This window comes from Haliotis rufescens, unplaced genomic scaffold (genome assembly GCF_023055435.1).
Source record: "Haliotis rufescens isolate VD_foot unplaced genomic scaffold, xgHalRufe1.0.p SCAF_1, whole genome shotgun sequence".
NCBI classification, from domain to species: Eukaryota; Metazoa; Mollusca; class Gastropoda; order Lepetellida; family Haliotidae; genus Haliotis; species Haliotis rufescens.
In genome coordinates, this window is record NW_025963779.1 from 663,029 (window position 1) to 687,239 (window position 24,211).

Consider the following 24,211-nt stretch of genomic DNA (forward strand, 5'->3'; position numbering starts at 1 on the left):
GTCTACATCCATTTATTACAGTCTACATCAATGCCTGGTATGACTGTATTACAGCCTCCATCAATGTATTACAGTCTACATTCAATGTATTACAGTCTACATTCAATGTATTACAGTCTACATTCAATGTATTAAAGTTTCCATCAATGCCTCGTATTACTGTATTACAAACTGTACAAACACTTGGATTGGGGGATACCCTGAGAGAAATGGGATATGGTGTGGCTAATGACCTACATATTTCCAGCGACAAGAGCTAGGCAGGTTACGTCGTGAAAACCCAGATAAGAGGTTTTTTATAAAGGAGGGGAACTTGAGGAGAATGTGAAGAACGATAGTGAGATGACAGATAACCAAGAGACACCAGAGAGAACTACAGCACACAGACGGGAGAGAAGGGATAGCCAGAACATCAGAACATCACCCTCACAAGGACATAGACGGGGAGGTTCACACACAGGACCACGACTTCTGAGTTCTCGCTCTAAGGCCTGGGACAGGACAAACAACCAACTAGGGGTGCGACGAGCCCGAGCGTGATTGTAGGACGCCTCATGTAGATACGATAGATGATGTCGATGATTGTAAATTTGAGAATAGAACATTTGCTTTCTGGAATGTATCAGGACTTAATTCTAAATTAACTGATCAGGACTTTACCGATTTTTTAAACTCATTTGACTTCATCGGCATAACAGAAACATGGATGAAAGATATAGACATAAGTTTGATATTTCCAGGATTCAAGCTATGGATCAAAGAAGCTGAAAAGATTTCCAACTTTGGTAGACTTTCTGGTGGTATTGCCATATTAGTTAGACAACAACTTGTTAAATATGTAAAATGGTCTAAAGTTTACGACAGTGGCATTTTCATGCGGTTAGATCAAACCGTATTTGGATTTTAAAAAGATTTGCTATATTCATGTGTTAATGTTTACCCTTTGTTCTACACAAACCCTTTGGGGCAATGCAAGAATGGCATACATATATTACAAAATGACTTACTTGATGTACTAGCACATTGTGATGATGTTTATCTGAAGATTGGGGGAGACTTGAATGCCAGAACTAGGACTGAATCTGATTTTGTAGAAGATGATATCCTTGAATATCTCGAGGGACATGATAACAGTGAATGGGGATTTCTGTTAGACAATTTCAGCTTAAAATGATTTTCTGTGTATTTACCTTTGAATAACTTTGGTAAGAGCTTACTAGATAGTAAACCAGGATGCGAGTGTGGTGGATTATATTATTGCCTCGTCCGAGTTGTTTGATATGCGCCATAGCTTTGACATATCGTCTAATCACACCTTCCTGTCACGACTAGTTTACGTACGCTTCTAGTAAGTAATGCCACGCAATACACGTAACAATGCTTCCTTCAAATTTGTGTGGGTTGAAGAGAGGGCTGAACAGTGTAGAATAAACCTTATTTCTGGGACTGCGCATGATTTACTGGAGAAGGCTGTAGATGTAGCACTCGTTAACGTTGAAGAAAGTATTGGGTATTTTACTGAAGCTGTTATTATTGCTGCTTCTGATATGAAGAAAATGAATAAGGGCTGAAAATATGTTCAACAATGGTTTGATAGCGAATGCCATCTACTTAAAAAGGAACGATGCCCTGAGATAACTTTAGAAAGAATAAGGACAGAGGATCACTAACCGACTATAATAGAGTAAGAAATCAGTACAACGATGTTTGTAAGAAAAAAAAAGACAGAATGTTTCGAACAAAAACTGAAACTGTTGGAATCAAGCATAGATAATTCTAAAACATGACGATAACAATCTATTTGACATGGAATTCAACGAAGATAAAGTTGACAGTGTAACAGCTGATATTCTCGAATGTCCAATATCTAAAGAGGAAATTATTGACGGCACATCCAACCTTAACGATAATAAGGCATCTGGAAATGATAATGTGATAGCAGAGTTTTTTTAACATTCCTCAGATATTTTAATACCATATTTGGAACCTATTTTTAATATCCTTTTAGAGAGATCATATTTTCCAGAGAATTGGACAGTTAGCATCATTGTTCCTCTTCACAAACAGGGCGCAACCAGCGATGTTAATAATTATAGAGGCATAACTCACCTAAGTACATTCAGTAAAATATTTACTTCAGTTATTAATAAGAAACTTGTTTTCTGGGCTGGTGTCATAAGCAGGTATTAGAAAGGGATACTCCACCACTGACTTGTTTATATCCTATATTATATCATACAGAGATATCTATCAGTGAAACAAGGGAGGCTATATGCTGTTTTCGTAGATTTTGCAAAAGCTTTTGACTCTGTGAAAAGGGTTAACCTGTGGTCACTCTTTCAAAGACATGGGCTGAGTAGCAAAATTGGAAAGTTATTATGCTTTCTATATACAAACGTGAAGGTGTGTGTCCAGAACAATGGCGCCATATCGGATACTTTTGTAAGTAGCATGGGTGTCCGACAAGGGTGTATATTAAGTCCCTTCTTATTTTCCTTGTTCATAAATTAATTAGACTATCAAATCCAAAATACTTGCACTGATGGAATACAGCTACACCCCGAAACTATTAAATTATTTCTGCTGCTTTTCGCTGACGATATAGTCATGTTCTCGAGCACAATACCTGGCTTGCAAAAGCAAATACATGTATAAGAGAGTTATTGTGACGGGTCAAAACTTACTGTAAATATGGATAAAACCAAAGTTGTAGTTTTTAAAAATGGTGGTAACATATCCAGAAAAGAAAAATTGCTCTACAGAGGGAAGCCAGTAGAAGTTGTTCCATTTCATAAATACTTAGACGTGTGTTTTGCAAGTAGATTAACTTGGTCAAGGAATGCCTATAACATTTCTCTGCAAGCCATGAAAGTTTTTGTAGGCATATTAAAAAGTCTTAGAGTTCTGGATAATATTACTTATGATGCTTATTTTAAAATATTCGATACAAAAATAGGCCCGATTCTATTGTATGGATGAGAAATTTGGGGCCTAGAACATTTGGAAGTTATTGAAAATATATATGCATGTTAAAAGTTCTTTGGTGTTAAATCTAGCACAGAAAACGCATGGGTATATGGTGAATGCGGACGGTTTCCCATGTATATCAATAGTTATTTAAAGGTTATTAAATACTGGGTCAAGCTATTAAATATGCCATCTTCAAGATACCCAAGAAAATGTTATAATATGATGCTTCTCTACGACAGCCATGGGAAACAAAATTGGGCATCAAAAGTTAAAACCATGTTATACGAATGTGGATATGGTTATATTTGGCTACAGCAACATGTAGATAGGCCACAGCATTTCTTCCCCCGTTTGACACAGACCTTAAAAGATATGTACATCAAAAAATGGCATGGTTCTTTGTCCAGTTCTAGAAAAGCAAATTACTACACTACATTTAAGACTACTATAATACGAGAACCTTATCTATTAAGTGTAAATTTACATAAGTTTAGAACAGCTCTTTCTCGATTTCGTTGTGGCTCACATGATCTATTTATTGAAACAGTCAGATATGAAGGTATTGCAAGTGAACATAGACTTTGTAGGATTTGTAAAACTGATTGTATTGAAGATGAATATCACTTTTCATGGGTATGTCCAGTGTATGGAGATTTAAGAGCAAAATAACTAAATAACTATTCTATCGCAACCCAAACGGTAAAAACATTTCTAAATTAATGACTTGTGATTGTACAGAAACTATTAGAAATTTATCAATGTTTGTTTATCATGCTATGAAACTAAGCAAATGTATGAATTTGTAACACGCCCCAGACAATGTACTATAGGCCTTTGGCCTCATAAGTACCATGAATAAAGATTGATTTATTGACTGTATTACAGTCTCCATCAATGCTAGGTATGCCTGTATTATAGTCTCCATCAATGCTGGGTGTAACTGTAATGCAGTCTCCATCGATGCTGGGTGTGACTGTATTATAGCCTCCATCAATGCTGGGTGTGACTGTATTATAGTCTCCATCAGTGCTGGGTGTGACTGTATTACAGTCTCCATCAATGCTGGGTGTGACTGTATCACAGCCTTCATCAATGCTGGGTGTGAGTGTATCACAGCCTTCATCAATGCTGGGTGTGACTGTATCACAGTCTCCATCAATGCTGGGTGTGACTGTATTACAGTCTCCATCAATGCTCGGTGTAACTTTAATGCAGTCTCCATCGATGCTGGGTGTGACTGTATTATAGCCTCCATCAATGCTGGGTGTGACTGTATTATAGTCTCCATCAGTGCTGGGTGTGACTGTATTACAGCCTCCATCAATGCTGGGTGTGACTGTATTACAGTCTCCATCAATGCTCGGTGTGACTGTATTATAGCCTCCATCAATGCTGGGTGTGACTGTATTATAGTCTCCATCAGTGCTGGGTGTGACTGTTTCACAGCCTTCATCAATGCTGGGTGTGACTGTATTCCAGCCTCCATCAATGCTGGGTGTGACTGTATTCCAGCCTCCAGTCTTTATTAGATGCTCGAAAATGAACCTGGCTGACGTGGGTATCGCGGGTTGATATTTGTCATGATATAAAAGCTGCCATATAACAACTTTAATGTATCAGATATTAGCGTATTACATATATAGATACATATTCACTTGTGTTGGATATGTGAGATATTAACGTTAAATATGAATGCATATTCACTTGAACACTGAGAACAAGCACAAGAATACATTACCGAGATTGGGCGCCTTCTTTGGACAAAGTTGTTTTGAACCAGTTGTCTTTGTTTGGGAGGTATCTTCTCGAAAATCTGGCATTTCCTCCAGGAATGCAATATTCCTCCAAGGGCTGATGACGTTGGAGACAACATTGGAGACGACGTTGACGTACTTGAGGACTGGTGATAGGGCACACACTACCAACAGGGCGAGTAGAAGCTTCTTCTTAGGCCCTCGAGGACACAACTGGAAGGCCTGCAACACCGAGTGAGTGAGTGAGTATGGTTTTACGCCGCTTTTAGAAATATTCCAGCAACATCGCGGGGAAGCACACCAGACATTGGCTTAACCACTTTGTAACCATACCCGGGATGACGAGCGAACGCTTTAATCACTTGGCTACCCACGCCCCTGCAAAACCAAGGAGAGAGAATATCACTGCAATATATGATGTACAATTGTGTGTGATGTATAACTGTAATATATGTACAATTGTGTGTGATGTATAACTGTAATATATGTACAATGCTGTGTGATGTATCACTGCAATATATGTACAACTGTGTGTGATGTATAACTGTAATATATGTACACTGGTGTGTGATGTATAACTGCAATATATGTACAATTGTGTGTGATGTATCACTGCAATATATGTACAATTGTGTGTGATGTATAACTGTATTATATGTACAATGCTGTGTGATGTATAACCGTAATACATGTACAATGGTGTGTGATGTATAACTGCAATATATGTACAATGGAGTACAATAGAGTACAGTGGAGTTAATTGAGCAATATGTCCACGACATTTTACCCCAACATTCGACATAAGTGAGACAAATAACCTCAATACGGGATGTTGGTAAGATATAGGTAGTTTACTTTGATTTACTAAAGAAATTACCATCGTATATTGTCAGTATGACATTTGCCCACATACATGGTATCAATATGACATTTGCCCCCACACATCGTATCAATATGACATTTGCCCACATACATGGTATCAATATGACATTTGCCCCCACACATGGTATCAATATGACATTTGCCCATATACATGGTATAAATATGACATTTGCCCCCACACAAGGTATCAATATCACATTTGCCCCCACACATGGTATAAATATGACATTTGACCACATACATCGTATCAATATGACATTTGCGCACACACATGGTATCAATATGACATTTGCCCACACACATGGAATAAATATGACATTTGCCCCCACACAAGGTATCAATATCACATTTGCCCCCACACATGGTATAAATATGACATTTGACCACATACATCGTATCAATATGACATTTGCGCACACACATGGTATCAATATGACATTTGCCCACACACATGGAATAAATATGACATTTGCCAACACACATGGTATCAATATGACATTTACACAGACACATGGTATCACTTTACCTAAAACCAGGTGAATGAATATCAATAGGACAGAGTAACTCAGGATAAGTTTATATCCACACATTACTCTAGTTATCTTCCCGAGGCCAAGGAGTTAACTGTCTTTTAAAGTCAGCTACAACCCTTGCCGAACTAGGCTGGAACTATGCAGTTACATTTTGGCTGGAATAACGACCCTACCCATAGTCCAAACAAGATCGCATAGCGATATCACGTCCGGTTCGTAAACTGCCATTCAGATTTCGGTCGGTTTCGACCGACAAGTTAGCGTGAACTGATATTTTCCAAATCTGTTCATGTTAATCGATGCGTTCACTTTATTTGATGCACATCAAGAAGTAAGACCCGTTTTATTAGAATATACATCTTTATTATCGATCATATCGTCTTCACTGGGCGCCGCCATCTTGTTTAAAGTAAATGCAAGTGATATGAGAAGTGGAATCTGATTGGTCAATAGGAGGGACATAGACTCGTCACAGGCACTGGTTGCTCTACGATCGAGCTGGTGGCTGGACAAACGAGTCTATGCACAGTCCAATCAAATTCGCACAGCGAAATTGTCATCTGGTTCATTCGATTGCAGAATTAAAAACGAGTACAGTAGTTGCACATTTATATCCACATATTACATCAGTTGAACATTTATATCCACACAGTATATCAGCTGAACATTTATATCCACACAGTATATCAGCTGAAAATTTATATCCACACAGTATATCAGTTGAACATTTATATCCACACAATAAATCAGTTGAACATTTATATCCACACAGTATATGAGTTGAACATTTATATCCACACAGTAAATAAGTTGAACCTTTATATCCACACATGATATCAGTTGAACATTTATATCCACACATGATATCAGTTGAACATATATATCCACACACTATATCAATGTTCAGGTGATTTCGTGGAGTATACTTACTACATGTTTGAACAGAGGGTCTTGTCGGACTGTCCTGACAACGTGTCTCAACAGCCATGACGGGTGTCTTCTTACAGTGTACTGACAACGTGTCTCAACAGCCATGACGGGTGTCTTCTTACAGTGTACTGACAACGTGTCTCAACAGCCATGACGGGTGTCTTCTTACAGTGTACTGACAACGTGTCTCAACAGCCATGACGGGTGTCTTCTTACAGTGTACTGACAACGTGTCTCAACAGCCATGACGGGTGTCTTCTTACAGTGTACTGACATCATATCTGAACAGGGGCTTTTCACAACACATCAAGCACATTACGTCTCTCAGTGTGCACTGTGTGTCACGTGATACACTTCACGTCTCTCAGTGTGCACTGTGTCACGTGATACACTTCATGTCTCTCAGTGTGCACTGTGTGTCACGTGATACACTTCACGTCTCTCAGTGTGCACTGTGTCACGTGATACACTTCATGTCTCTCAGTATGCAATGTCTGGTCACGTGATACACTTCATGTCTCTCAGTGTGCAATGTCTGGTCACGTGATACACTTCATGTCTCTCAGTGTGCAATGTGTTGTCACGTGATACACTTCAGTCCTCTCAATGTGCACTGTGTCACGTGATACACTTCATGTCTCTCAGTGTGCACTGTGTGTCACGTGATACACTTCATGTCTCTCAGTGGGCACTGTGTGTCACGTGATACACTTCATGTCTCTCAGTGTGCATTGTGTGGTCACGTGATACACTTCATGTCTCTCAGTGTGCACTGTGTGGTCACGTGATACACTTCACGTCTCTCAGTGTGCAATGTGTGGTCACGTGATACACTTCATGTCTCTCAGTGTGCACTGTGTGTCACGTGATACACTTCACGTCTCTCAGTGTGCACTGTGTGTCACGTGATACACTTCACGTCTCTCAGTGTGCACTGTGTGGTCACGTGATACACTTCACGTCTCTCAGTGTGCAATGTCTGGTCACGTGATACACTTCATGTCTCTCAGTGTGCAATGTGTGGTCACGTGATACACTTCACGTCTCTCAGTGTGCAATGTGTGGCCACGCGATGCACTTTATGTCTCTCATTGTGCACTTTTGGTCGTGGGATGAAGTAGGCACGTTCCTATGTGAAGTCAGCTATGGCTTGGCTGAAAAAAACCCATGAACATCGTTAATTCATTTCTATCACCGTTAATGTTACGTCACGTCACATAATATATATACCCTGAAACGTCGCTAATGACGGCATTGTTGCAAGCGTAATTATCTTTAGTACCAGATGATTATGGTTCGTTTCCATATATCAAATTTGTGTTATGTCCATATATGGTTATATTAAGTTCTCGTTTTGACCATATATGGATGTAGCGAGTACTCTTTATGCTCAAATATGGACGTAAAGAATTCGAAGTAACCAAACGTCCCTAGGCGATTTTTGTTTAGGACATCCAAAATTTTCGGTCAGAATTTCAAGGGTTAGGGTTGGTGTTAGTATACCATGTCTTTCACTTAAAAGAGTACAGCACTGTTGTTTTTTTCTAAATCAGAACACATTGGACGTTTTTTTAGACACCCGAGAACAATGTTTTTTATACGAAATAGGGAACAGATTAGTTTGGGTTGTTTGGTTTGGTGTTTTTTTTAAAACACATACACATACACCCTCCACCCACACACTGTCAACAGTTGATCCCTGAGCACGAGGCATGGAGATAGTAAAGGTGATATTTGTTCTTCAGATCTGACCGAAAACTAACAGTTAAATATACTACTTATTGTTGCAAATACACTTTACCTGTATTCATTCTTATTTATGTCAACAAAAATCCAGGTGTAGAACTGTCTGGCCTCGTGTTTGACTTTCCTGTACTTCAGGGAGCTCAGTCCCTCTGCCTTGAGGCGCTCCTCTGCCGTCCACAACAACTGGTACCTGAAGGAGGTGGACGGGTAGTCAACACGCACCATCGAGATGTTGATGCTATACCTTACTATCCCCTCTATACAAACTATAGGACCTGGTATCGCTGACATCGTTTAGCCTCTACAATATTGATTACATTTCTCTTCTCTACATTAAATAATGCCTAGTGTTACAGATATTACTTCCTTTCTCTACATTATATATCACCTGGTGCTGCAGATATTACTTCCTTTCTCTACATTATATATCACCTGGTGGTGCAGATATTACTTCCCTTCTCTACATTATATATCACCTGGTGCTGCAGATATTACTTCCTTTCTCTACATTATATATCACCTCGTGCTGCAGATATTACTTCCCTTCTCTACATTATATATCACCTGGTGGTGCAGATATTACTTCCTTTCTCTACATTATATATCACCTGGTGCTGCAGATATTACTTCAACACTCTACATTATATATCACCTGGTGCTGCAGATATTACTTCCTTTCTCTACATTATATATCACCTGGTGCTGCAGATATTACTTCCTTTCTCTACATTATATATCACCTGGTGGTGCAGATATTATTTCCCTTCTCTACATTATATATCACCTGGTGGTGCAGATATTACTTCCCTTCTCTACATTATATATCACCTGGTGCTGCAGATATTACTTCCTTTCTCTACATTATATATCACCTGGTGCTGCAGATATTACTTCCCTTCTCTACATTATATATCACCTGGTGCTGCAGATATTACTTCCCTTCTCTACATTATATATTACCTGGTGCTGCAGATATTACTTCCCTTCTCTACATTATATATCACCTGGTGCTGCAGGTATTACTTCCCTTCTCTACATTATATATCACCTGGTGCTGCAGATATTACTTCCCTTCTCTACATTATATATCACCTGGTGCTGCAGATATTACTTCCCTTCTCTACATTATATATCACCTGGTGGTGCAGATATTACTTCCTTTCTCTACATTATATATCACCTGGTGCTGCAGATATTACTTCAACTCTCTACATTATATATCACCTGGTGCTGCAGATATTACTTCCTTTCTCTACATTATATATCACCTCGTGCTGCAGATATTACTTCCTTTCTCTACATTATATATCACCTGGTGGTGCAGATATTACTTCCTTTCTCTACATTATATATCACCTGGTGGTGCAGATATTACTTCCCTTCTCTACATTATATATCACCTGGTGGTGCAGATATTACTTCCTTTCTCTACATTATATATCATCTGGTGCTGCAGATATTACTTTAACTCTCTACATTATATATCACCTGGTGCTGCAGATATTACTTCCCTTCTCTACATTATATATCACATGGTGCTGCAGATATTACTTCCCTTCTCTACATTATATATCACCTGGTGTTGCAGATATTACTCCACTTCCATACATTTTATATCACCTGGTACAGCTGACATTATGACCCCCTGTGCAGTATATAGTACCTGGTATTACTGACATTATTCCCCTCTGTACAGTTTATAGTACCTGGTATTACTGACATTATTCCCCTCTGTACAGTATACAGTACCTGGTATAGCTGACATTATTCCCCTCTGTACAGTATATAGTACCTGGTATTACTGACATTATTCCCCTCTCTACATTATATAGTACCTGGTATAGCTGACATTATTCCCCTCTCTACAGTATAAAGTACCTGGTATTACTGACATTATTCCCCTCTCTACAGTATATAGTACCTGGTATTGCTGACATTATTCCCCTCTGTACAGTAAATAGTACCTGGTACAGCTAACATTATTCCCCACTATACAGTATATAGTACCTGGTATAACTGACATTATTCCCCTCTCTACAGTATATAGTACCTGGTATTGATAACATTTTCCCTCTCTGTAATGTATATAGTACCTGGTATTACTGACATTATACCCCCCTGTATGGTATATAGTACCTGGTAAGACTGACATTATTCCCCCCTGTACAGTATATAGTACCTGGTATAACTGACATTATTCCCCTCTCTACAGTATATAGTTCCTGGTATTGATAACATTTTCCCTCTCTGTAATGTATATAGTACCTGGTATTACTGACATTATACCCCCCTGTACGGTATATAGTACCTGGTAAAGCTGACATTATTCCCCCCTGTACAGTATATAGTCCCTGGTATTGCTGACATTATTCACCTCAGTACAGTATATAGTACCCAGTATTACTGACATCATTACCCTCTGTACATTATATAGTACCTGGTATTACTGACATTATTCCCCTCTGTACATTATATAGTACCTGGTATTACTGACATTATTCCCCTCTGTACATTCTATAGTACCTGGTATTGCTGACATTATTCCCCTCTGTACATTTTATTTCAACTAGTATACCTGACATTTTCCCCCTCTGTACAGTATATAGTACCTGGTATTGCAAACATTATTCCCCTCTGTATAGTATATAGTACCTGGTATTGCTGACACCATTCCCCTCAGTGCAGTATATAGTACCTGGTATTGCTGACATAATTCCCCACTGTACATTATTTAGTACCTGGTATTGCTGACACCATTCCCCTCAGTGCAGTATATAGTACCTGGTATTGCAAACATTATTCCCCTCTGTACAGTATATAGTACCTGGCATTACTGACATTATTCCCCTCTGTACATTTTATTTTAACTAGTATTGCTGACATTATTCCCCTCTGAACATTATATAGTACCTGGTATTGCTGACACCATTCCCCTCAGTGCAGTATATAGTACCTGGTATTGCTGACACCATTCCCCTCAGTGCAGTATATAGTACCTGGTATTGCTGACATTATTCCCCTCTGTACAGTATATAGTTCCTGGTATTGCTGACACCATTCCCCTCAGTGCAGTATATAGTACCTGGTATTGCAAACATTATTCCCCTCTGTACAGTATATAGTACCTGGTATTGCTGACACTGTTCCCCTCTGTACAGTATATAGTACCTGGTATTGCTGACACTGTTCCCCTCTGTACAGTATATAGTACCTGGTATTGCTGACACTGTTCCCCTCTGTACAGTATATAGTACCTGGTATTGCTGACACTGTTTCCCTCTGAACAGTATATAGTACCTGGTATTACTGACACTGTTCCCCTCTGTACAGTATATAGTACCTGGTATTGCTGACATTATTCCCCTCTGTACAGTATATAGTACCTGGTATTGCTGACACTGTTCCCCTCTGTACAGTATACAGTACCTGGTATTGCTGACACTGTTCCCCTCTGTACAGTATATAGTACCTGGTATTGCTGACACTGTTCCCCTCTGTACAGTATATAGTATCTGGTATTGCTGACACTGTTCCCCTCTGTACAGTATATAGTACCTGGTATTGCAAACATTATTCCCCTCTGTACAGCATATAGTACCTGGCATTACTGACATTATTCCCCTCTGTACATTTTATTTTAACTAGTATTGCTGACATTATTCCCCTCTGAACATTATATAGTACCTGGTATTGCTGACACCATTCCCCTCAGTGCAGTATATAGTACCTGGTATTGCTGACACCATTCCCCTCAGTGCAGTATATAGTACCTGGTATTGCTGACATTATTCCCCTCTGTACAGTATATAGTTCCTGGTATTGCTGACACCATTCCCCTCAGTGCAGTATATAGTACCTGGTATTGCAAACATTATTCCCCTCTGTACAGTATATAGTACCTGGTATTGCTGACACTGTTCCCCTCTGTACAGTATATAGTACCTGGTATTGCTGACACTGTTCCCCTCTGTACAGTATATAGTACCTGGTATTGCTGACACTGTTTCCCTCTGAACAGTATATAGTACCTGGTATTACTGACACTGTTCCCCTCTGTACAGTATATAGTACCTGGTATTGCTGACATTATTCCCCTCTGTACAGTATATAGTACCTGGTATTGCTGACACTGTCCCCCTCTGTACAGTATACAGTACCTGGTATTGCTGACACTGTTCCCCTCTGTACAGTATATAGTACCTGGTATTGCTGACACTGTTCCCCTCTGTACAGTATATAGTACCTGGTATTGCTGACACTGTTCCCCTCTGTACAGTATATAGTACCTGGTATTGCTGACACTGTTTCCCTCTGAACAGTATATAGTACCTGGTATTACTGACACTGTTCCCCTCTGTACAGTATATAGTACCTGGTATTGCTGACACTGTTCCCCTCTGTACAGTATATAGTACCTGGTATTGCTGACACTGTTCCCCTCTGTACAGTATATAGTACCTGGTATTGCAAACATTATTCCCCTCTGTACAGTATATAGTACCTGGCATTACTGACATTATTCCCCTCTGTACATTTTATTTTAACTAGTATTGCTGACATTATTCCCCTCTGAACATTATATAGTACCTGGTATTGCTGACACCATTCCCCTCAGTGCAGTATATAGTACCTGGTATTGCTGACACCATTCCCCTCAGTGCAGTATATAGTACCTGGTATTGCTGACATTATTCCCCTCTGTACAGTATATAGTTCCTGGTATTGCTGACACCATTCCCCTCAGTGCAGTATATAGTACCTGGTATTGCAAACATTATTCCCCTCTGTACAGTATATAGTACCTGGTATTGCTGACACTGTTCCCCTCTGTACAGTATATAGTACCTGGTATTGCTGACACTGTTCCCCTCTGTACAGTATATAGTACCTGGTATTGCTGACACTGTTCCCCTCTGTACAGTATATAGTACCTGGTATTGCTGACACTGTTTCCCTCTGAACAGTATATAGTACCTGGTATTACTGACACTGTTCCCCTCTGTACAGTATATAGTACCTGGTATTGCTGACATTATTCCCCTCTGTACAGTATATAGTACCTGGTATTGCTGACACTGTTCCCCTCTGTACAGTATACAGTACCTGGTATTGCTGACATTATTCCCCTCTGTACAGTATATAGTACCTGGTATTGCTGACACTGTTCCCCCTGTCCTCGGTGTGGTACACGGCCTTGTATCTCCCTATGTTACTGGGATAACGGGATATCATGTAGTTCCTATACGCCAGTCTGGAAGGTAAAGGTTTCATATGAGACTAATGAAGGCGGTTGATAATTGCGTTGGTGGGTCATTTGTTGTCCTTTCTTACAGTTACATGTTGATTTGGAAATGATTGTTTACGTCTGTGTGTACATGTGGCTTGTTGTCTTCTGCCTGTACTACTAGTATATGTGGAGTGTGTCTTGTTTGTATTACCTGGTTTCATGACTACTATTTTAGAGCGACGTCATGGACTGGTTGGTATGGACGCATACCTGCTCAACAAGTCGTCGTCCTCTCCGCCCCAGCCGAAATAGAGGTTAGAGTGTCCGTTGATGTCCATGTAAATATCCCTCGACATCGCCATGACACCACCAGCATAGGCATGAAAGCCACCACCACTGAAATGAATGCTGCTTCATAATATCTTCAATGTATTGTGGGTATAACAGTTTGGCAAGACGCAGGCATCCCCGGGCACCAACTCTGCTCCTGAACTTGCTTATGTGTTTATCTATGCAAGCAAATCAGAATTTCTTCTCGGACTGCCAAAGTCAAAACTTTTCGTTTAACCTGAGGTATATCGATTATCTGATATTGTGTTGTAATCATTAAATAGACATTTCTCTTCCATGGATTTACCCACCTGAACAAGAGACCAGTGAGACTGCCTTGTCTGTTTCATATTTAGATCTATGCATAAATATCAGTGTGACACTCTCCACAAGACAGTATGACAAGAGGCATGACTTCAACTTTACAATAGTCATGTTTTTTTAATGTCAAGCAATATTCCAGCAGCTCGAGCCTTTGGTGTCTACATTTCACAACCTTTGAGGTCTTCCCACTAAGATGTCAAAGAGCGCCTTACGACACTTTCTCAAGTGACACTTACTCAAAGTTACAACATGAAAGGCATTAGTAGCGGTTTATGGAATATATATGAAGTACATTTCCAAATAAGACGCATCAGTGACAAACATAATGCCAGATGCAATTACCTATTATGACTTGTACTATATGTTCAGGTGTTTTTTACAGGTGAATATTGATTGACTTGTCTTGGCATGTGTTTGTGACGCGTGCAACCGGTGGGGCAGGATACACTAATCTTGTCGCGACTCCCGGTATCATCATTATTTGATAAATATTAACAAACACATACTCATGACAGAGTGGGACTCGTACAGTCGACTGAGCTTCCAAGAGATTCCAAGTTCTTATGAATATGGAAAGACACAGACTCTACAGTTATGTTTGTCACACACATTAATGTTTCTGAGTGTGGCACCACACGTCTAGGTGGGAACCTACTTGTCAAGTTTACGTAGGACACAGCCATGTTTTGGAGTGTGGCACCACACGTCTAGGTGGGAACCTACTTGTCAAGTTTACGTAGGACACAGCCATGTGTCTGGGCGTGGCACCACACGTCTAGGTAGGGACCTACTTGTCAAGTTTGCTGTTGGACACAGCCATGTGTCTGGGCGTGGCACCACACGTCTAGGTGGGAACCTACTTGTCAAGTTTGCTGTTGGCCACAGCCATGTGTCTGGGCGTGGCACCACACGTCTAGGATCTGGGCTATTTTAGATGGGAACCTACTTGTCAAGTTTGCTGTTGGACACAGCCATGTGTCTGGGCGTGGCACCACACGTCTAGATAGGGACCTACTTGTCAAGTTTGCTGTTGGACACAGACATGTGTCTGGGCGTGGCACCACACGTCTAGGTGGGAACCTACTTGTCAAGTTGCTGTTGGAAACAGCCATGTGTCTGGGCGTGGCACCACACGTCTAGGATCTGGGCTAGTTTAGGTGGGAACCTACTTGTCAAGTTTGCTGTTGGACACAGCCATGTGTCTGGGCGTGGCACCACACGTCTAGGTGGGAACCTACTTGTCAAGTTTGCTGTTGGCCACAGCCATGTGTCTGGGCGTGGCACCACACGTCTAGGATCCGGGCTATTTTAGATTGGAACCTACTTGTCAAGTTTGCTGTTGGACACAGCCATGTGTCTGGGCGTGGCACCACACGTCTAGGTGGGAACCTACTTGTCAAGTTTGCTGTTGGACACAGCCATGTGTCTGGGTGTGGCACCACACGTCTAGTATCTGGGCTAGATAAGGTGGGAACCTACTTGTCAAGTTTGCTGTTGGACACAGCCATGTGTCTGGGTGTGGCACCACACGTCTAGTATCTGGGCTAGATAAGGTGGGAACCTACTTGTCAAGTTTGCTGTTGGACACAGCCATGTGTCTGGGCGTGGCACCACACGTCTAGGATCTGGGCTAGATAAGGTGGGAACCTACTTGTCAAGTTTGCTGTTGGACACAGCCATGTGTCTGGGTGTGGCACCACACGTCTAGGATCTGGGCTAGATAAGGTGGGAACCTACTTGTCAAGTTTGCTGTTGGACACAGCCATGTGTCTGGGTGTGGCACCACACGTCTAGGATCTGGGCTAGATAAGATGGGAACCTACTTGTCAAGTTTGCTGTTGGACACAGCCATGTGTCTGGGTGTGGCACCACACGTCTAGGATCTGAGCTAGATAAGGTGGGAACCTACTTGTCAAGTTTGCTGTTGGACACAGCCATGTGTCTGGGTGTGGCACCACACGTCTAGGATGTGGGCTAGATAAGATGGGAACCTACTTGTCAAGTTTGCTGTTGGACACAGCCATGTGTCTGGGTGTGGCACCACACGTCTAGGATCTGAGCTAGATAAGATGGGAACCTACTTGTCAAGTTTGCTGTTGGACACAGCCATGTGTCTGGGTGTGGCACCACACGTCTAGGATCTGAGCTAGATAAGGTGGGAACCTACTTGTCAAGTTTGCTGTTGGACACAGCCATGTGTCTGGGTGTGGCACCACACGTCTAGGATCTGGGCTAGATAAGGTGGGAACCTACTTGTCAAGTTTGCTGTTGGACACAGCCATGTGTCTGGGTGTGGCACCACATCGGTAGAGGTTGTGGTCTGTCACCGGCAAGAGATCCACATCGTGGAAGATAAAGCAGGTAAAGTTGTAAGTCTTGAGAGCCTCCACAAAGCCGATGTTCATCAGGAGGGCTCTGTTAAACGTCACGTTGGGCAGCTACAGCAGAAAGGTGCGTGCGTATTTAGGGGCCATTATAAATCTGCATGATCGTATGAAAGCTACAGTAGAATAGTATATGATTTTATGTGGGCTAAAGTAACAATATGGACTATGGGAGACTTGTTATAATACATCAGGTATAATACACTGGGTATAATATGGTGGGTGAAATGCAGGGGCAAAATACCTTAAGTATAATAAATACACTAGGTATAATATATTCGGTATAATACTCTCGATATAGTATGTTCGATATATTACGCAGGGTAAAATACGAAATGTATAATACAATGGGTGTAATGCACTGAGTATAATATAATCGGCATAATACTCTTGGTATAATATACAGGATATACTACGCAAGGTATAATAAGATAAGTATAACAAAATGGGCATAATACACTGTGTATAATGCACTTGTTCTAATATAGTACGTATAATACACGATGTAAAATACACTGTATATAAAACGTGTAAAAAGTGTAATACACTTGGTATAATATAGAAGGTTGGACACACTGGATATAACACAATGTGTGTAATACAACGTGTTTGTTACAGTGGGAACATTACAGTGGGTCGTATACGCTAGGTATAACACAGTGGGAACATTACAGTGGGTCGTATACCCTAGGTATAACACAGTGGGAACATTACAGTGGGTCGTATACGCTAGGTATAACACAGTGGGAACATTACAGTGGGTCGTATACCCTAGGTATAACACAGTGTGAACATTACAGTGGGTCGTATACGCTAGGTATAACACAGTGGGAACATTACAGTGGGTCGTAGACCCTAGGTATAACACAGTGTGAACATTACAGTGGGTCGTATACGCTAAGTATAACACAGTGGGAACATTACAGTGGGTCGTATACGCTAGGTATAACACAGTGTGAACATTACAGTGGGTCGTATACGCTAGGTATAACACAGTGGGAACATTACAGTGGGTCGTATACCCTAGGTATAACACAGTGTGAACATTACAGTGGGTCGTATACGCAAGGTATAACACAGTGGGAACATTACAGTGGGTCGTATACCCTAGGTATAACACAGTGTGAACATTACAGTGGGTCGTATACGCTAAGTATAACACAGTGGGAACATTACAGTGGGTCGTATACGCTAGGTATAACACAGTGGGAAGAAATCAATGGGCACAATATACTAGGTATAATACACTGAATATAATATACCAGGTATAATACACTGAGTATAATATACTAGGTAAAATACACTGAATATAATATACTAGGTAAAATACACTGATTATAGTATACTAGTATAATACACTGAGCATAATATACTAGGTACTATACACTTAGTATAATGAACTAGCAAAATACACTGAGTATAGTATACTAGTATAATACACTGAGTATAATATACTAGGTATAATACACTGAATATCATACTAGGTATTATACACTGAGTATAATATACTAGGCACTATACACTGAGTATAGTATACTAGTATAATACACTGAGTATAATATACTAGGTATAATACACTGAATATCATACTAGGTATTATACACTGAGTATAATATACTAGGTACTATACACTGAGTATGATATACTAGGTATAATACACTAAGTATAATATACCAGGTATAATACACTGAGTATAATATACTAGCATAATACACTGAGTATAATATACCAGGTATAATACACTGAGTATAATATACTAGGTATAATACACTGAGTATAATATACTAGGTATAATACACTGAGTATAATATACTAGGTATAATACAATGAGTATAACATACTAGGTAAAATACACTGAGTATAATATACTAGTATAACACACTGAGTATAATATACTAGGTACTACACACTGAGTATAATATCCTAGCATAATACACTGAGTATAATATACCAGGTATAATACGCTGAGTATAATATACTAGGTATAATACACTGAGTATATTATACTAGGTATAATACACTGATTATAGTATACTAGGTAAAATACACTGAGTATAATATACTAGTATAATACACTGAGTATAGTATACCAGGTATAATAAATTGAGTATAACATACTAGGTATTATACACTGAGTATTATATACTAGGTATAATACACTGAGTATAATATACTAGGTAAAATACACTGAGTATAATATACTAGGTATAATACACTGAGTATAGTATACTAGGTATAATACACTGAGTACAATATACTAGGTAAAATACACTGAGTATAATATACTAGTATAATACACTGAGTATAGTATACTAGGTATAATACACTGAGTATAACATACTAGGTATGATACACTGGGTATAAAACACGGAGTAAAATTCTCTGCTTGAAATACTTTGGGTAAACAAAGACGAAGATGTGAATGATTGAACAATTGACAAAATTGAAAAGTGAAGGTCCTGACGTCTCACCGGCTCTACAACAAATATGGCGAAGTCTGCCTGCTGACGGACTAGGAAGGGGATGAGGTGATTGAGGAGCACCACAAGGTGGCGTTGTCTGTTCCTGTATGCCACAATGACAGCTGTCTTAGTTCGAGACACACACTCCGGGGGCTTGTAGTGTCCCCCCGGACGGAATGAGTTGATAAACGTCCGACTCAGATGGAGCAGATCGGTTGGGCTTTCATCTACTTGAGTTTCTCCAACTGCAACGAAAGTACGCTCATGTCACAAAACAGACGAAATGCGGGTCCATGGATGCAGAGATAATGGTATATTAATAACAGCGACAAAACCCTAAGTGAAAAGTCAGCGTACCCTGCAGAGTCTGTAGAGCATGTCACAAACACATGGCTGGGCAAGGCAAGTGTTCACTGAATATGAATATCTGCCATCAAATGTGGACATATGTTGAAACATCTACCGAGACGTGGCGGAAATGAGTTAGGACACCCACCTGAAAGTGGTGATGTCTTGGGACATAAGTTAGGACATCCACCTAAAAGGGATAATCTCTTGGGACATAAGTTAGGACACCCACCTAAAAGGGGTGATGTCTTGGGACATAAGTTAGGACACCCACCTAAAAGGGGCGATGTCTTGGGACATAAGTTAGGACATCCACATAAAAGTTGTGATGTCTTGGGACATAAATAAGGACATCCACCTAAAAGGGATGATGTCTTGGGACATAAGTTAAGGCATCGAAGTAAAAGTAGCGATGTCCTGGGACATAAGTTAGGACATCCACCTGAAAGGGGTGATGTCTTGGGACATAGTTAGGACATCCACCTGAAAGGGGTGATGTCTTGGGACATAGTTAGGACACCCACCTGAAAGGGGTGATGTCTTGGGACATAGTTAGGACACCCACCTGAAAGTGGTGATGTCTTGGGACATAAGTTAGGACACCCACCTAAAAGGGGTGATGTCTTGGGACATAAGTTAGGACACCCACCTAAAAGGGGTGATGTCTTGGGACATAAATTAGGACACCCACCTAAAAGGGGCGATATCTTGGGACATAAGTTAGGACATCCACATAAAAGTTGTGATGTCTTGGGACATAAGTTAGGACATCCACCTTAAAGGGATGATGTCTTGGGACATAAGTTAGGGCATCGAAGTAAAAGTAGCAATGTCCTGGGACATAAGTTAGGACATCCACCTGAAAGGGGTGATGTCTTGGGACATAGTTAGGACATCCACCTGAAAGGGGTGATGTCTTCGGACATAGTTAGGACATCCACCTAAAGAGGTGATGTCTTGGGACATAAGTTAGGACATCCACCTAAAAGGGGTGATGTCTTGGGACATTAGTTTGGACACCCACCTAAAAGGGGTGATGTCTTGGGACATAAGCCGGGCGATCTGATATCTCCAACCCTCTGCTTGAAGTCGGGATCCTCGGGAACAAATAGTGGAGCAGTCATAATCTTGACTGGGATCTGTCCAGGGTGTCGAAGCTTGAGCAGGACCATGCTGACGCCGCCGTTCAGGAGGATGACGATGACCAACAGTGAAACAAGCAGCAGGTATCTTGTTTTGACAGGTCCAACTTTACCAACTTGGATCATTTTGAGAACCTGGACATTACAAAAGTGAAAAAAGTGAAAAAGATTACGTTCTTACCGACACATCTATTGATCACGTTCTCGTGGTACTATCATAGACCTACTATATAACCAACATGTCTATTCACCACGTTCTCATGACACTATGGTAGAATTACTATATAACCAACATTTGTACTGTCAACGGACACAAGAACCTACTTTATTACTCACATATCTATTGGGCAATCCCTCTTCACTCTATAACATACCTACTGTATAACTCACATATATATTGGGCAAACCCTCTTGACTCTATAACATACCCACTGTATAACTCACATATCTATCGGGCAATCCCTCTTGACTCTATAACATACCTACTGTATAACTCACATATCTATTGGGCAATCCCTCTTGACTCTATAACATACCTACTGTATAACTCACATATCTATTGGGCAATCCCTCTTGACTCTATAACATACCTACTGTATAACTCACATATCTATTGGGCAATCCCTCTTGATTCTATAACATACCCACTGTATAACTCACATATCTATTGGGCAATCCCTCTTGACTCTTTAACGTACCTATATTATTACTCGCATATCTAGTGACCAGGGTCGAATGACTATGATATTCCTACTTCATACTCGCATATCTGTTGATCAGAGTCGAACGATTATGATATTCCTACTTCATTACTCACATATCTGCTGACCAGGGTCGAATGACTCTGTGATTTATCATACCTCCATGTTAAAATGATTAGATTTGATAGGTCCACGGAAGACATTTCTCAGCGGGGCAATAAATCTCTTATACCCCGCCACGAGCAAGTCTGCATGTGGATACCTAGTATGTAACTAACATATCTATTATCAGCGACCTCATGACAATATGATCAACCTACTTTACTGCTCACATTGACCAGTTACTCATGACACTATGATAGACCTACTTTATTACCAACATATCTAGTGACCTGGGTCTCATGACGCTATGATAGACCTACGTTATGACCAACATATCTAGTGACCTGGGTCTCATAACACCATGATAGACCTACTTTATGACCAACATATCTAGTGACCTGGGTCTCATGACACTATGATAGATCTACTATATTACTAACATATCTAGTGACCTGGATATCATGATACTATGATAGACCTACTTTATGACCAACATATCTGGTGACCTGGGTCTCATGACACTATGATAGACCTACCTAACTGCTAACATATACAGTGACCTGGGTCTCATGATACTATGATAGACCTACTTTATGACCAACATATCTAGTGACCTGGGTCTCATGAGGCTATGATAGACCTACTTTATTACTAACATATCTAGTGACCTGGGTCTCATGACGCTATGATAGACCTACGTTATTACATACATATCTAGTGACCTGGGTCTCATGAAACTATGATAGACCTACTTTATTACTAACATATCATGGACCTTGGTCTCATGTTACCATGATAGACCTACTTTATGACCAACATATCTAGTTACCTGGGTCTCATGACACCATGATAGACCTACTTTATGACCAACATATCTAGTGACCTGGGTCTCATGACACTATGATAGACCTACTTTATTACCAACATATCTAGTGACCTGGATATCATGATACTATGATAGGCCTACTTTATTACTAAAATATGTAGTGACCTGGGTCTCATGACACTATGATAGACCTACTTTATGACCAACATATCTAGTGACCTGGGTCTCATGACACAATGATAGACCTACTTTATGACCAACATATCTAGTGACCTGGGTCTCATGTCACTGTGATACACCTACTTTATTATTAACATATCTAGTAACCTGGGTCTCATGATACTATGATAGACCTACCTTACTGCTATCATATACAGTGACCTGGGTCTTATGACGCTATGATAGACATACTTTATTACTAACATATCTAGTAACCTGGGTCTCATGATACTATGATAGACCTACTTCATTACTAACATATCTAGTGACCAGGGTCTAATGACTCCATGACCTCCTGTTTTCATTACTCACATATCTGCTGACCAGGTTCGAATGACACTATGATTTATCATACCTTCATGTTAAAATGATTAGATTTGATTGGTCCACGGAAGACATTTCTCAGCGGGGCAATAAATCTCTTATACCCCGCCACGAGCAAGTCTGCATGTGGATACCTACTAATTAACATATCTATTATTACCGACCTCATGGCAATATGATCAACCTACTTTACTGCTCACATTTACCAGTGGGAAACTGTATGCCCAGATGGTCACACACCATCACATACTGTATGCCCATATTATTATTCCAATATATAAAGGAAACAATAAGGACAGATCGGATCCTGCAAATTACAGAGGTATCACTCTGACGTCAATGGTGGGAAAACTGTTCGAAAAGATCCTATTAGAGAGAATTGAGAGACATATCAAATATATGGAGCCCGACTTCCCACATAGATTACAATGTGGCTTCAGGCGAGAACACGGTGTAAACATAGCTACCTACATACTCAAAGAAGTCATATATTTCTATACGGAAAGGTCTTCCAACGTATACACTGTGTTTCTTGATAATGAGAAAGCGTTTGATCGCATCTGGCACAATGGACTACTCCTAAAATTATTCATCATTGGTGTGCAAGGGAAAGCCTGGCATATCATACGTCAGTCGTATCACGAATCTACTGCATGTGTCAAATATGCCGGTGAGACAAGTCGAACGTTCCCAATCGGACAAGGTGTAGGACAAGGACGTGTCTTATCCGCCTGGATGTTCCTTGTGTATATTAACGAGCTTATAATCCGCCTTGACCATTTGAAACAAGGTGTTATGCTTGGACGTGATCACTTCCCAGTTGTCCTACTCGCGGACGACACAACTCTCATAAGCTCAACAAGTAGTGGCATATGCATGTCCTTACAGACTGTACATCAATATGCTTGCCAATGGAGATTGACATATAATGCAAGAAAAAGCTGTGTTCTGGTGTTTAAAGGTGGAAACAAAATCAACCAACCAGGTTCTTTTAGACTAGGTAACCA

The 24,211-nt window shown here is 40.3% G+C and overlaps 2 protein-coding genes across 7 annotated transcripts in view; both read right to left on the reverse strand.

Moving 5' to 3' along the window:
- LOC124124177 (beta-1,4-galactosyltransferase 4-like) overlaps positions 1–7,645 on the reverse strand; it is a 74,084-nt gene extending 66,439 nt beyond the window's left edge. For all 4 annotated transcript variants that reach the window (XM_046487276.2, XM_046487275.2, XM_046487274.2 and 1 more), the window contains exons 1-2: positions 7,070–7,645; positions 4,709–4,946 (exon numbers count right to left, since the gene is read on the reverse strand). In XM_046487276.2, the coding sequence (XP_046343232.2) occupies positions 4,709–4,946; positions 7,070–7,174 (343 nt within the window). In that variant the 5' untranslated portion in view covers positions 7,175–7,645. The remainder of the gene's footprint in view (positions 1–4,708; positions 4,947–7,069) is intronic.
- Positions 7,646–7,780: 135 nt separating this feature from the next.
- LOC124124179 (beta-1,4-N-acetylgalactosaminyltransferase bre-4-like) overlaps positions 7,781–24,211 on the reverse strand; it is a 40,342-nt gene continuing 23,911 nt past the window's right edge. For 2 of the 3 annotated variants that reach the window (XM_048392420.1, XM_048392478.1), the window contains exons 2-8: positions 20,915–21,167; positions 19,552–19,787; positions 16,950–17,134; positions 14,313–14,450; positions 13,962–14,066; positions 8,871–9,005; positions 7,781–8,223 (exon numbers count right to left, since the gene is read on the reverse strand). In XM_048392420.1, coding sequence (XP_048248377.1) covers positions 8,199–8,223; positions 8,871–9,005; positions 13,962–14,066; positions 14,313–14,450; positions 16,950–17,134; positions 19,552–19,787; positions 20,915–21,167 — 1,077 coding nt within the window. In that variant the 3' untranslated portion in view covers positions 7,781–8,198. The remainder of the gene's footprint in view (positions 8,224–8,870; positions 9,006–13,961; positions 14,067–14,312; positions 14,451–16,949; positions 17,135–19,551; positions 19,788–20,914; positions 21,168–24,211) is intronic. The other variant, XM_048392446.1, reaches the window with a different exon arrangement.